Below are 16,262 nucleotides of genomic sequence, written 5' to 3' on the forward strand. Positions count from 1 at the left end.
GCATAGAGGGGAGGTATCCACAAAAATGAGGCCCACATAAAATGCATAACAAATACATTTATTACAGTTTTTAGGGGAATGATAATCAAGGCTTTGCAGATGAAGATCAAGAATTTACACGTATGCTATTAAACAGTACTGGTATATTTAAAAGAACCAAAGAGTAGGAAAAAAACAAACATGGAAACCTTCTCTTTCAAACACACTGTATCATTAACATATTTGCAGTTTCAGTGGACTTTCAGTGGGTCCCTGCATGTATCCCTTATCCCCCATTGAACATAAAAGCTAATAAACAAATCACTGCTGAAAAGAATAGTCCAAAACCTACAACTGTGTATTTCACTTGCTTTCAATTACATATTGGGCATCCAAGGAATGTAGCTTATTTTTCTCTTTTGGTCCTGAATTTGGAAGAGCTTTGACAAAATCCAAATTGTAAAATTATCTTTTACTAAGAAGAGTAAAATTTAAAAACTTATATTAAATCACCACAATTACTAGGATTTGATAATAATATGGATAATAGCATGCATTTTGAACCAATTCCAGATTCTAAAAGTTAAATCTTGCATGCACATGGACTTACTATATTATTTTCATAGGTACATATGATATATCTTGACATAATATGCTGTTAAAAGTACCAAGTTTGGCTGATTTTATCTACCTTGCCCTGTTCCAATGTGACAATGGAATCAGCTTAGACAGCAAACACTAATCTCCTCATAAATTCAATCTTCATGATGCATGTTTGGCTCTGCCCAGATATGTCCAAGTTTACAATGAAAAAATACCCAACAATCCCTGGAAGGAATGTTAAGGTCAGACACTAGGCAGTGGGTGAGTGAGCCAAATTTGATTTCACTTTATGTCAAAAATAAGTACAGAGTCAGTGACTTAGAGCTGGCTATACACTGTGACTAATCTTAGACTACCATAAATTAGAAGTTTGCAAGAGCTATATTCCATTATGAACAATGAATCCCCAGATCTTATTAACCTCTCATCAGCAAGCAATTCATGTGAACCCAGGAAAAAGTAAATTAATTGCCTAATAAGTATTGTAATCATAAATAGAATTACATACTAGACCTGAAACAATTTTAAAGATGAAAAAATCTATTTAAATATTTTGAAGTAGCAATTAATTTACCTTTGCCTGAGAGAAAATTTCTATTATTTTTCTTGATAGAAATACAGAAGTAATATATTGCAATGGAGTAAGAACCCTTATGAAAAATGATGAATTTAAAAAGACAACAGCTCATTAGCTTCTTCTACAAATATCTGAGTACCTACAATGCCCGAGGCTCTCTGTCAGGAATTGTGACTAAAATAGACTAATAGTCTCCTCAAGCAAAACTTACAACGGAATAGAGTGGTTCTCAAAATTCAGTGACTGTATCACCCATCTACCTTGTTTATAATGTTCACAATATGTTTAATAACTACCTAACTCATTGAGTTAAAATTCCTTCCATCTCCACTCATGTGACTTTTTAATCCTGTTAAGGTCCAATTCAAATTCCCATCAATTTCAGATGATGCTACATCAACTGCACACTACCACTTTGACTCTGCATCCACATTCTACAGAATGAACTGCTTCCTTCTGTGATTAAGCCATCACCTTGAATGCCACGTCCAATAAATGAGTCCTCTGCTTTGTTTTCTGTGTCCTGAGCTTCTCATTTCTTTCAGAATTATCGTCCTGTCTTTTGTTTGTCAGTTCTCTAAGACTTAGCTCCATTCAGTGATGAAGGTCATCTTACCTGGTGCCAGACCACCCTGATTCAGACCACCTGCCTGGACTGGAACACATTTACTTCTCTCAGACTCCACATAGCCATGATCTGCTGCCCACCCACTAGGCAAGCACCTGTCGCTCCTTTCTAGACCTCACTGACACTGTTTGCTGGTCCCCACTGCTACATATCACCTGTCATCAAACTTCCGGGTAATCTACTCCAGTACTTCACAAAACTCGCAGAGCATCCAAATCACCTGAAGAGAAGCTTAAAAGTACAGATTCTGAGGTTTTACCCCTTCAGGTTATGATTCAGCAAGTTTGGGGTAAAGTCCAGGGATCTGTAGTTGTAAAGCTTGGCATGCCATTGAAGCCTTTCTGAAAAAGTTGCAGTTAAACTTGAATTTTAAGAATGAACACTATTTTGTGTGACATAGAAAGGGACAAGAATAATACAGCTAAAAGAAGCATAGTAATATGAAGGTGGGAAAGAGTTGGGTATGTTTAAAGAACAGAATCTAATCAATTATTAGCCAATAATGGTGCTAAATAAATGTTTGCTGATTTGAATAAATGAAATCTACTGAGCTGATTTAATGAAGTTTGGCTAGAGGCAAAGGTTATAAGAAGGGATGCAATGGAGGAACATAGAATGGAAAGCTAGGGAGGAGCCAGATTCTAATTGGTGATGAATTCCAGGATATATTCTATAGGAAAAGAGAATCAGTAAAACAGAGTATTCTGGGAAATCTTCTACACATTGTGCCTTTCCTTATCACTTCTGTGCTTCAGATACCCAAATCTTTGTTAACATTTACCCTTCAGATAACAAACTTCAGCTCCCAACACATAAGCTCTTGGTAATTGTATGCTGAACCCAATGAAATTAAAATGCAGAAGTGGAAAGATGAGACTGATGGACAAGTAATGGATGAGTGTGGGTGGTAGGACAGGGAGGTTAGTTAGGATATTATTACAAGAAGCAACAAGGGTCTGATATACAATGGTAGGAGTCAAGTTAGAGGAAAGGATACAAATTGCAGAGTGATGTCAGACATTGAACCGAAACAATATCTTATTATAGGTAGGAGAGATGAGGGAAAAAATCACATAAAACTATGAGGTTTGAGGTCCAATTGATTTCAAAAACAGCCATGGAAAAGTCATGAAGAGAAGATTCATGTAACAAAAATTCCATTTTGAATATACGTAGGGGTTGAGATGCCAGTTAGAGTCTCAGTTGAAAATTTCTAACAATTTGCTGGAAATGGACCACTGCTGAGGACAGTGGTCTTAGAATAAGAAATACAGGTTGAAAAGTCATTTCCACAGAGAAAATGGTTAAGTTCAATTGGAGAAGTAATAGAGATGCTGAGGACAGAATCTGGGAAAGCCTCCAACTTAGGGCAAGAGAGCAAAAAAGAGGATACAATAAAGCATTTAGAGAAATAGGAAGAAGATCAAGGAAAAGAGAGGTTTACAAAGGAAGGGTATCAACAAGGTCAACACCACAAAGGTATCAGAGAATATGAGAACTGATTAAAGATTTGAAGGCTGGGATTACTGGTGTCCCTTAAGTGCACTCTCAGAAGAGCTGGTTTATGAAAGCAATTTCAAAAGACTGGAAGGCAGTGAAACATAGTTGGTGTTTGCTACTCTTAACAATTTTGAAATGATGGAAGCAAAATAAAGGCTATTTCAAGGTAGCATCAAATCAATGAAAGTATTTTGAGTTAATTATTTTTACTTTGATAGAATAATAGGTTCAAAACAAGGGGGAGAGAGAATGAGAGAAGGGGGAGAAATAAGGGACAAAATGCAGGAGAGACTAGAATAAATTGATGAGTGCAATTCCAGAGGGGACGAGATTGAAAGAAAAAATGAACAGGTAGGTCCCTGAAGAGAGCAAGGCAATAGCTTCCCCGAGAAGATGATCTGGAAAGCATAAATACGATAAAACTAATTTTGACATGAAGAAAGACAAATCAATATCTTGATGTTATTAGTAAATAAATAACAAATCAAATATAGATGAGAGAGGGGATAGACTAAGTTCAGAATGAGAAACACATGGAAATCGGTAGAGTATAAACATTGAAGATTTTGAAGCAGCTAGGGGGGTTGGGAAGGATGAATTTATAGCTGAGCCAGGTAGAATCATTTCTTTTTATTTCCTATCAATCATCATCAGCAGCATTTGGGGAAAAGCAAACAGCAGGATCCTTTCAGAGTTTGGAATCTTCCCAGAAGATGAATCAACTTGGTTTGAGATGTAAGGGACAAGAGATGACGTTGTTTTAATGAATCTGTTCCAGCGTGGATAGGAAGAACACGGAAGTCTGAAAGGATTTTGCAATGGAAGGATCGGAAGAAAAGGATGCTGAGCTAGATGCTTAAAATCAGGGAGAAGGCAGACCGTGTATTGACATTCTGTGGTTTATAGCCTCAATGACAGAAAAGTATAGTAAAATTAGGCAATGCAGATTTTAAAAGGAGCAAGGGGTTGAAAGATGTTTCCAAGATAAAGAATCTGAATGTGATAGAGGTAAACAATTATGCCGGCACCTCCTCTGCATACTAATAATGTGGAGGAATGACAGTGTGGTAGTTTGGAGTCTATATGTACCCCAGAAAAGGTCATGTTCTTTTAATCCATTTTTGTGTGTGTAGACCTATTGTAGGTGGGACCTTTTGGTTAGGTTATTTAATTGAGATGTGACCAAGGTGGGTCTGAATCCTTTTACTAGAGTCCTTTATAAGAGGATAAAATACAGAAGATAAGAGAGAAAATTCAGAGAAGCACCCAGAGAAGCTGAGAGATGGAGAAGCCAGAAGCTGAAAGCAATGAAACCCAAGAGAGAAGGATAAGCAGACATTACCATGTGTTTTCCCATGTGCCAGAGGAGCCCAAGCTCATTGGTAGCAAGCCTTCAGGGTCCAGGTATCGTCTTGTTGATGCCCTGACTTTGACATTTTTCACAGCCTCAGACCTGTAAACTTGCAAGCTAGTAAATCCCCATTGTAAAAGCCAACACATTTCTGATATATTGCATTCTGGGAGCTTTAACAAACCAAAACAAAGAGAAACAACAATCCCTAGTAGGAGAGCTTTCAAGAAAGTGGTGTTATCAAGGGGAATCAGGTTAAAATTCACATAAGCAGGCTGCATATTAAGAAGGTAGAAATATAGAGATTATGACATAGGAAGGAGCACTGTTAGGGACAGTGAGAGTTTTCTTCTTTGTCAAACTTAGAGACCAGGGTACTTCTGTTCAAATATTATGAAAGATAAAGGCTGGTATGAAGGGAAGGAAATAGATGAAAGGCACTTTGATATTGCAGCTATGCAGTCCAGGGAATTATCTAGAATTCCATAAAAATAATTAAGAAACAACACTCAAATATACTGAAAAGTTTACATGCTCAAACCCTATTTTAAATTGTGGTAAAACACAATTCAATAAGTTGGGGGTTTGTGTAATGAAAGATATTTGTGTTAACACAGTAAAGCAGATGTTTCTCTCTTATTTCCCTCTTTTCAGTCTCCCAGTGTTGTGGGGAGGGATCAATGTGCTACACAGCTGGCACCCAAGTTACACATGGGATAGACAAAGCATGCATCATATTTTTAGTATGTGTTTTGTATTTTATACAAGTGTGATATAAAGATCGAAAAGGGTAATGACAAATGTATGACACAAATAGTTACTTGTTCATGTTAGAGTTACCTGATTCGTGTAGTGTGCTGATGCTGCATGTGCTTTCATCACCTTCTCCAGCTGAGGTTGAAGCTCTCACTTTAAAGACGTATGAGGTATTGGCAAAAAGTTTCATGAAAGTGTACACATGATCTCGGGGAGAGACTTTTGTCGAATTCCTTTCAACTGTTAATATGTAATATGTAATTATTCCATTTGCCTTTTTGGGTGGATCCCACTTCACTAGAACTGACTGCCAGCTAGTTGCCATACACAGCATGTTTTGCACAACATCTGGAACTTAAGAGAGAAACAAATGCCCAAAGTTAAAATGTACATACATTTAGTAGACAAATAATTGCATTATGTGCTTGCTGGATAGATTCATGTGTGGGGGTAGAGACAGGATAAAATTTTAACATAACCCCCTTTCAATGGGTGCTTAAATAGTTCTTGACATAGGCTGAATCAAATGACAGTTGGCCCATTTTCTATGCTACCTCATTAATCCTTATAATATTGAACTACTACTGAATGAACTTTTCTTAGGAACAAGCAGCAATCACATGGCCAAATCCTCAGGAACACCTGTGTAGCCTCAAGCCCAGGCAGTGTTTGATGCCTGTTCTTTTAATGGAACATTTTGATGTAGGCACCCTCCCTAAGGTGGCACAAAAGGGAATTACATAACCAGTTTAGAGGTTCTGCTTTTGTATTGGGATGGCTTCTTTAGAGGAAGCATGGAAACCTCATCCTTTACTATTTTTTAGAAGTCATCTGAGGGAAGGTTTAAGGAATCCCAGTTTTTCCAGGACTTCTCTGAATTTACTTAGAAGTCACCCATTTCTCAGAGATCCACTATACCTAGTGAGCCTTGTTTAGGAGTAAAACATCAACCAAACCACCAAAGTTATTAGATATTGGAGAGATTGGTTACTTCCAATAAAAACGACTGATTACATAATGATCCCTAATGAGTAGCATATAGAAGAGTAGCTTTTCTTGTTACAGTCAATTCACAGATGACAAATGGGAAAACAACTTGCTGTCATTTTGCAAAACATAGTTAACAAAGAATATGCTAGTAATCTCTGATCTGCATACAGTTCTCTCTCATGGCCTAAATATGTCTTACAAATCATTCTTCCTCTGTAGGATAAAAGCATCAGTACTAAAGAATAATATTTAGGGAACATGTGGCATTAAAAGTGGCTTTAAAATTTTAATTACAAATTAGAGAAAGAACAATTTCTAGGCTGAGAAGGACTGGAAATTAAATATCATTAATTACTTGTCTGATTTTCAAAATATGTAGCAATAATTTCATAAAGTAAGTTAAACAAGAGACTTGATAATTTGTTTAAATTCAGTTTATGAGTTTGGATTCTCTGAACATTTATTTCACTAACTCTATGAACCTCAAAACAATTAATTAACCCACTGGTATCATCACCAGCAAAGATGAAAATTTTATTTGATTTAGCCAATCACAGCATCAAATTTTGTGGTCTAATTTTATTTTACTGTTTTAAATATTTACTGGTTTACAGAACACTTTCTACAAGATTAGACTTGATTTTATCAACCTGATACAGAAATACTGTTAAAATATTTTTTCTTTATAGGTTTTATTTTTTATATTCTATCACTCATTTATGATATGCAATTCCTACAGTTATGTCCACTTTTCACTAAAGGGTGGAAGACTGATGTTCAAGTTAAATTTCTTCACTAATTTTCTCTAAATCTTTTCATCAAATCTGCCTGAACCATGATTCCATCTGTAAAATGGGCATGGTGGCAACACTAATATTTATTGAGGCTTTACTGTGTGTCTGACACTCTAATTGGTGCTTTAGGTGGTCTTTTCAATTATTTTCACAACTGCCTTAAGAACAGCTACTGTTAATGTGTTTCTTTTCAGTTAAGGATATAGAGGCTCAGAGAAGTCATGAGGCTTTGCCAGAGTTATACAGCTAATACGTTATGGAGTTGGGATTCAAATCTAGACACTCTGACATCAGAGCCTGCATTTTATCTACCATAAATATTATTTATTTAGCCTGCCTTATAGGTATTCTGTGAAAAAAATTATCAGGTATTCATAAATTAATGCAAACATAAGTAAATTAGCAGTAAGTGATCTCCAATGTCAATTTAGAGATTCATTAAGTGAGAGAAAGTTAGTCTGGGGAGAAATTACTAGCACAAGATCTTGTGCTCATTCAATAATTACTGACAAAAAAGGGAGGAAGACGTGCCAGTTGAGAGAAGGAAAAGGACATTTCTAAACCGCCATTAAATAGATCAAATGAGATAGGTTAAATGAAAACTATTTAGTACGCGGCCAAAGGTAAGATATGGCATGTACATGTGTGTGACATGATTAATGAGGCTAATGGTTTTCAGAGCCCCCTCCTCATGTCACAAATGGTATAAGGGGAAAGTAGGGGGATTATGTAGTGACTACTGTTCTTCAAATGTCTCAACTCCTCTTCTTAAAGAAAAGAATGGATATTGTTTCATAAAAATATAAAACCACCTATTAAAAGTGATTTCTGGTATGTCTCCTTTTTTCTCCAGCTGTCTCCTATGGTATTAAGAATTAGGTAATTTTCACAGACATCTAGAAGCATACTTTGTTCCCAAACTTTGTCTTATTTCAATTTCCTCAGTCCAAAAGGGGGAAAAGATGTTCAATACGTTGAATGCATATATATGATTTCAGACAAGATCATTAAATAATGATACCTTGTCATGTAACTGAGAAAGGGAAAGGGAAAGTGTTAAACGTAAAATGAAACATCCGTAGGCTCAAAAACTGTGTCTAACCTGATTCTTCGGTGGTGAATTGTACTACGTTACTAAATTGATCACCATTTCCGACCTTGGTGAACGCAGATATGCTGATAGAGTAGGTGCTGACTGGTTCTAGTCCAACAAGTTGCACTTCAGTTTGGAAACCTGAAATATTCTGAAAAGCAGAAAAAAAATCTTAGTCACAATGCATCATCAAAAATTTGTTTGTAACTGGAAGAAATATCCCAGTAGATCTAGGTTATTAAGATCCCTAATTTAATTAAAGTCTCTAATTTAAATTCAACTTTATAGGTAGTAAGCGATGCTTGACCTTTCTCAGATTCATCTAAATTCACTTTTTAATACTCAGTAATTTTGCTGTGTAAACTAACTTATTCAACAGCTACTGCATGCTCAGCACTAGGAATTCACCAGTGAATAAAACAAAATCTCTGCTTCCATGGAGCTTAAGTTAGGAGTTTTCCCAGACAACTCCTAAATTTCTAATTTGATAAAGTCTGTTAGGAAAACAATGAGAAAAGGAACAAAACAGTTATCAAAGTTACCTCAGGACAAATATGCTTTCTTACAGAAAATTTTAGCATTAATATAAAGTCTCTATTTAAATATAATTGTCCAAATTGAGAGAATAGTTAAGATTGGCCAGTCATCCTTACAAAAAGACAATCTCCAAGTAGTACAATTTTGGGAATGTTGCAATATATCTGACTCAAAACATAAGCCACATAGACTTGGTTTATTCAACATTTCAGTAGCAGAAATTTAACAAGAAAGTTAACGCACGAGGAATTTACAATTAGAAACATACTTTAAAATAATGTCTAGGAAGCCATTAATATCCTTTACTGACTTACTATATCATACTATTTCTATTTATTCAATTTTCCTTAACATTACTATTTACAAAGCATGTATTAGATGACCTAGAGATTATAAAGACATACAAGACACAGTCCTTGCCATGACAGAATTTTTATATTAATTAGAGAAATCTACAAATAAGTGCTGACTGAGAAGGAATTAGACACAAAACAGGTAAATTTAATTTGTGTTAGGAAAAACGAGTGCCCAGAGAAATGACAGAATCCAAGAGACATTAATGAAAAGTGTGAAGTGTCTTTACTGGGCAGTGAAGGTTTATACAAGAGTAAGTTGTGAGAGGTAGACATGAGTGATGAATATATCCAAATATATTTAAACATAACTTTTTGCTAAATAAGTAATTTCTTTTACCATGTTTGAATGATCAGAGTTACCAACAGACCAGGAACTTACTGATCCCACTGTGTGGACTGAGATTGGCAGTTACATTAGTCATGGTTCTAGAATTATTCTGCCTTAACAAATGCATACATAATTTGAAAGAATGCAAAAAAAGGGAAAGAAAAAGAAAATAATAGAAACTGATACTGTTGGGACATAAGGATAGTTAAAAGGGAGAGGACAATACGACAACACAATGAGAGAAACCTAAAAAAGAAGGAAGAAAGCAGATAAAGCAAACTAGTTATTAAGAAAGGAAAAATAAAGATTTCATGAGAGTACATTTAAAGGAAATTGAAAGAAAATAAGGTCATGAAAAATAATAGATGAAAATATAAATGTAAAAAGGAATAAATGTAAGTAGCAGGTTTATAAAAAATATAAAACTACCGTTTCTCCTCTCCACTTGCAAAAAGTGACATATTAAATACCTTAAAGCATAATGATTACATTTTGTTACCAGTTAAATATTAATGGTAGCATTTCTATTAGAGAATAGTGTTTAAAACTTGAAGAATATAATTTATTCTCATAGTTGGGCAATGGCAAACTGTCATTTCATGCTTAGTGCTTTTACAATGTACTAATATTCACCTATGTACAATAATAAAAACAATAATGAACAAGTTTATCATATGTCTGAGAGTGTTCTAAATGATTTATATAGATTTTCCCCTATAAGCCTCACTTCTATACGTATGCTTCTTTATTAATTCTCATTTTATATTTGAAGAAACTGTGTCACAGAGAGGTGAGGCAACTTTCCTACTGTGGTACAATAAGTCTCAGAAGCAGGATTTGAACCAGGCAATCTAATGTCTGAGACTTTGCTCTATCACTGTACTAACCATGTCTGTGTTAGAGATCACTGCTCTCCAATGAAAAGGTCATGCATGCACACCCAAACTGAATAGCATACACTATTCAGGAATGCCACTACTTTAAGAAAATGATTCTTTTTCCTTTTGAATGCCATTTCCTCAGGATCCATACAGACAAAGCGAATAAAAACTGGTGAAATTTTAAGATTACACAGGGGATAGATATTATCCCCTTAGAGGCTGAGTGTCATTAATCTAATTTGACAATTCCGGGAAACAAATCCCCTATTTATGGAATAATATAATTCAAATTCTACCCAGCCTATCAGGTTTTAAAGTAATATCTTGCTTTCCAGAAAGAAAGTCATTATAACTCATGACATAACCTTAATTACTGCTCTTGATTTTTATTATTCACTTTGTAAGCTACAAATCCTATAAAAATGATTTATCATCAGTAATAAATTATAACTACATATAATATTGGATAAAATGTTTACTGCAGGTTTTTTGCACTCTTCTGGCTGTAACTAAAGAGAGTATCCCAGTACTTCATTTGCCTTTGGGAAAAAATAAGAAATCTTTCTTGAATGCTAATTAATTATAACAAATTTTGGCAATGAAATGCTAGAAATAATAGGAGTATATTTGAGACCCTGTGAGCATTTGTCCCTGATTCTGAATCCTAAAAATGAAGGAAGGAAAGCATATTTAGTGTGGCAGACAAACTGGCATTGAAAGTAAAAGAATATGATATGTCTTAAAAAGCAATTAATATGGAATCACATACATTCAGAGAATATTAATAGAAGACAAATAAAAATACTTTCTGAAAAGATTAAAAAATCACTCTTCTTCTAAAAATAAATAGAAACATTATATTTCAGATAATAACACTTTAAACAAGTCAGAGAAAAATTTTTACTGTTACTTTCCAGGATTAACATAATAGTACAATTATTTCTTAAATTGTAGATATGTAGAAATTATAAATCTAATTAAATCACTATAAAATATCCAGCTTACATATCTAGCAGATACTTTCTTGAGTTTTCCACAAGCATCTTTAAAAGATAGAAAACATAAAGGATTTTAAAAGATGGTCCTAGTCTAATTAAAGCAGTTTTTTCTCCATATGTCATGAAAGTTAATTCAATTTCTGACATTCTGAAGTAAACATATACTGTTATAATCAACCTACCTTATAAAATATAGTATCAGTTTCACTTTCATGAATTTTAAAACTATATACTTTAACAATACCGCCTGGAAGAGGACTTGGGCTCCATTTCAGCCATACAGAGTCTGAAGTGTAGTTGATTAAAGTCAAATTTTGAGGAGGTGCTAAGGGCACTGCAGAAAACACATTATAAAACTTACATTCATAAAACTTTAACACAAAAATAGCATTGTGACTCTAACTTCTTGAAGATACTAGTTAAGAAAGATTTATAAAATGATCACATTTTAATTTCAGAAATAAATATTATAAGTAATCACGCCTTTGTACTTTGAACATGGCAGATCCAAAGTGGCTTTAAACAGAACACTGTTCTGAAGCTCCAATAAAAATTAAAAAAAATATTCAGAAAATAAATAGTTCTAAGCCTGTTACAAAAAGACAATCAAATCTCCTTTAATTTTCCATGCTGTTCCTTAAAAAGAGTGTTGCAACAATGAAATCATTTGAGGAAATATGGATTTTGGCTTACCTGACTCATCTGTGTAAAAGAAAAGAATACTGGAAGGACCAAGTCCTTTTATAGTTCTTGAAGCAGCAAAAAAACTATATAATGTAAATGGTGAAAGGTCTTCCAATATTATATAGTTATCAGAAGTAATAAAAGAAAAATTTTCATTTGGTCCTTGTAAAGTTAAATCATAATTTATTATTGCACCATTTGGCTTTACTGGGGGATCCCATGATAAGAGAACTGAGGTAGAGGAAAGATTTTTAAAAGTGTTGATTATTGGTGAAGTTTCTGGGACTATAAAAGAAAAAGAGAATATTAAATGAAAAAAAAAGTGAATTAGCATTAAAAAGAAGAGGCTTCAATAAAAATGGGAGTTAATTTTATTAGTAAATAATTATTTTAGTGTTAAGAAACACTAGCCAACTGTATTTATTAAAAGGTTAATTACTTAAGAATAAACAGAATCTAAAAAATTATAAGAATAATGTTTTCTATTAGAAAGCAATACAAAAGTTAAGAGAGCAAATTAATCTGCTTAATAGGAAATAAAAGGGTCTAGCCTACCATCTTCTTCAGTTTTGATGTGTAGCTGGGCAGTATAGGTATCAGAGAATCCCTTTTCTGTTGATGGAGTGATTGTTAATAAATAATCAGTGTATTTTTCCAGATTATTAAAATATATGCTTCTCTCATACGTAACTAGAGGTGGTCTCACATGGTGAGGAGTCTGCTGTGAGCTCAGGGAAACATAGGAGAAGACTAGACCATTGGGTTGAGACGGTGGGACCCAGCTTACATTTATCACAGTTGATGTAATGGACTCGTAAGTCAGATTTCCAACAAGCCCTTCAGATACTATGATAGGTAATGTGCAAAATATAAAATATTATCAATTACTCTAAAAAATTTTAAGTAAATTAATAGACTAAGGATACCTTTTGAAAAGGCATCTATTACAACACTAGCTCTTACATTATTTAAATGCAGATGTTATAAACACCACCCATTATAAAATATCTTCTAAATAATTATTTAAAATAAACCCAATCGTCTTTAATTTGTGTGAGAATTGTTTTATATAAATAGTCTCTTAGCTTTTCTATTCGGCAACATCTTTATTATATTTGTGGGTATATATGCATGTGTGCACATATGTATACACATATATTTATATTGACAGCTTATATGTTATTTAAATGATATTTTCGGTTTCTTTCTCTTAGAGATTATCCTTACTGTCCATAAGAGGAAACCAATGCTCAAAGTCCCTTAAGTGATTTGCCTAAGCCATGTTGTTAGTAGAAGGATTTCAGCATCTTTCCACACACCAGGCTGCCAACATACATATGTATATGAAGAAATTACCTCAATTATCAACATGCCAATCTTTGGAAAATCAGTGGTATTTGTAAGACTAGGCCCTCTTTATTAATGTAAATTTGATATACACCTGGGACAGTGCATAGTAAGTGCTTATTATTCATGGGGCTATAATTATAACTGATAAAATATTATAGGTTGGCAACAATCTTGGGAGAGATCTGCATTTAAAGAATGCTTGGAATGATATTGTACCCATTTTACAATAAAACATTTCCCAACAACCTATTACCACCTATCTTATGATATTTTATTCTGTTTTGAATTTTTTATGCTGATCAACTTGTTAGCTATTCAAAAGATTGTTCCAACATTGAGGAAAACATTCATCTCTCATGCTCATGATGTCTGTCAATTTGTACACTTCAGATAACAAACATGGAGTTTTACTCTCAGCAGAAGTTTAGGCCAATAACATTTCTCAATGAGACTAATCCCTAAAAAATAAACAAATGGACAACAGAAACAATCACAAAAGAAACAATGATCCGTGTAGCACTGAATTCTCAAGCTGAAACACAAAAAACATCAAGCGCTTCAACCATTATGATTTTCTGCATACTCAGCACAGACAGGACACTGCAGAAGTGGCACACACACACAAAAATAAATGTATTCTGGGGCTATTAGTGACAAATTCAGTAAGAACAAAGATGCTGCCTAGAGTCCTATGTGTATCCAAACACTGTAAACAAGTTAAAGGAAAAAAAGTAATTCTTAAAGCAAAGGGATAGGCATTTTAACTGTTGGAAAATTCAACCATATATGCAGCAGTATTTTCAATGCCCTCAACTGGATAGCTATGACACTTTTCAAAGCAATAAAAGCAATGGGATTTTCATTAATATTTGGCAGCATTTTCATGACTAGAAAGGACCATTATTATAGTAATAGTTTATAGCTATATTAAATGCATTTGTTCAAATGCCTGATTAAAATATAGATTTTACTATCAATACATACAAATAGGAAAAGTTTCTGAAATAATGTAAAGTTGTGAAACAATACTATTAAAGATTTGAATAGCTTTTGTTTACATACTGTCTTGATCTGTGTACACTTGAATTATGTCACTGCTTTTATTCCCATTTCCAACTGAAGTACTTGCTGTTACCCAAAATGTATAGTAGCTGAATATTGCCAGATTATCTATTATTGCAGATACAGTCATATTGTCAAAGTCATCGGTTACTTCATGGCGTGTAAAATTCTGAAAAATAAACATATCGTTTTAATTGTTCAGATGTATTTTTAAGGATGTATGAACACATCAAAGTATTATCTATGAATAGGTTGTTTCATGTTAATATTAATTTTTGAGGAAAATCAATATAAAGTATTTTTATTGCAATAATTTAACTGGAAAACTGTACTAAAAGAGGAATAGATGGCAGCAGTTTTTATTACAGAATCAATGCACAGAGTAGCAAAAATCAAAAACTCTAAGCTTAGCAGCAGATGGTCAAGTACAAACTGAAAATGCTACAACTGTTTTGATCAGTGTCAGTTTTCCTTATGAAACATTTAAATATTTTTAAAGTATTGACTATGTATTTTTTTAAAAGTTTTGGGCAGTGTAGATATTTCAAAATTTTCTTCCTGTTAATGTTAAAGAAATTTCTTATGTACTCAAATGGTTATTCATCTTCCCCAGGTTGTCTTTTTTCCTACAATTGTGAAGAGCAATGTAGAATTGGGGAAATTTTTTTAAATCTCTTGCCTGTCTCCTAGTTGTATCTGTCCTGAGGCATTTTTGGAATTATTAGGAAATTTATAAGATCATTTTCTTTCTGACAAAACTTTAAGAATAAACACATAGGCAAACAATTTCAATTCTAAAATAAAGGAACATAGACAATTGCTAGAAACAGTTTTATAGTAACATCCGTCTACACTGAGAAATCTGCATCCTTCCAAATCGCATTACACCCTTGGAATCCTCTAGGCGTCCATTCCATTTCTGGCAGAGTAGCCCTGGATAAACTTATTTAATCTCACAGCTTCCCTTTCTTCAACTGTAACATGGGAAAAATCATATCCACTTCACAGAGAGGCTTTGAGGATTAGATGAGACAAAGCACATATAACAATTAATACCATGCAGGCACACAGTAAAGAACCAATAAACAGTAATTAATTCCACCGAAACAAATAACATAGGATCATCAATTTGACAAAATTGATGGCTTTGCAATGTATCAATACATAAATTCAGCAAATTTTTGAGTTATTTTTTTCCCAGTTTCAGGGGAAGAAAAGAGTAGTATAATAATAAAAGATTTATTTTAGTTTTGTGGTTACTCATTTAGGTGCAGACAAGTTAGTGCAATATAACAATCTCACATAAAATATGATGCACAAACTTTAATACATTTCAGCCCTTCTACTTTACACATGGAATAACATTTATATAAAGTACTTAAAAGTAGTAATATAGCTTTTTGTTGTAAATTTTAGTTTGATTTGTTACAGAATTTATTCTATTTTGCTATGGGATTGGTAACTGTTAAGGAACAAATTATTATGAATCACCAGCAGTCGTTCCTGCTGAGTAAATTTGACAAATTAGATCAATGTCCCAATGACTATTTTATTTATTTATTTATTCTTGGAAAACGTCTTTGGCTCAAATTATCAAACTAAAGCTTCCTCTTTTGTGAGTATAAATGCAGTCAGAAAGTATATAGTAAAGGCTTTTTAAATTTGATCAATCAAATATTCATTTAGCACTTTTTACTCGTAAGACACTATTCTAGACACACTGAGGGGATGTGACATAAGAGGGTGAAAATTAAAAGATACAAGAGTTAATGTACTATGCAGAACACAATGTAAG

The 16,262-nt window shown here is 33.6% G+C and overlaps 1 protein-coding gene across 3 annotated transcripts in view; it reads right to left on the minus strand.

Moving 5' to 3' along the window:
- The window catches only part of PTPRQ (protein tyrosine phosphatase receptor type Q), a 217,499-nt gene that overhangs the window by 122,023 nt on the left and 79,214 nt on the right, over positions 1-16,262 (minus strand). For 2 of the 3 annotated variants that reach the window (XM_037845990.1, XM_037845989.1), the window contains exons 20-23: positions 14,468-14,636; positions 11,554-11,705; positions 8,281-8,422; positions 5,479-5,748 (exon numbers count right to left, since the gene is read on the minus strand). In XM_037845990.1, coding sequence (XP_037701918.1) covers positions 5,479-5,748; positions 8,281-8,422; positions 11,554-11,705; positions 14,468-14,636 — 733 coding nt within the window. Of the gene's footprint in view, positions 1-5,478; positions 5,749-8,280; positions 8,423-11,553; positions 11,706-12,064; positions 12,341-12,610; positions 12,902-14,467; positions 14,637-16,262 lie in introns of all 3 variants that reach the window. The other variant, XM_037845991.1, reaches the window with a different exon arrangement.

The sequence above is a fragment of the Choloepus didactylus genome, chromosome 8 (assembly GCF_015220235.1).
Source record: "Choloepus didactylus isolate mChoDid1 chromosome 8, mChoDid1.pri, whole genome shotgun sequence".
NCBI lineage: Eukaryota > Metazoa > Chordata > Mammalia > Pilosa > Megalonychidae > Choloepus > Choloepus didactylus.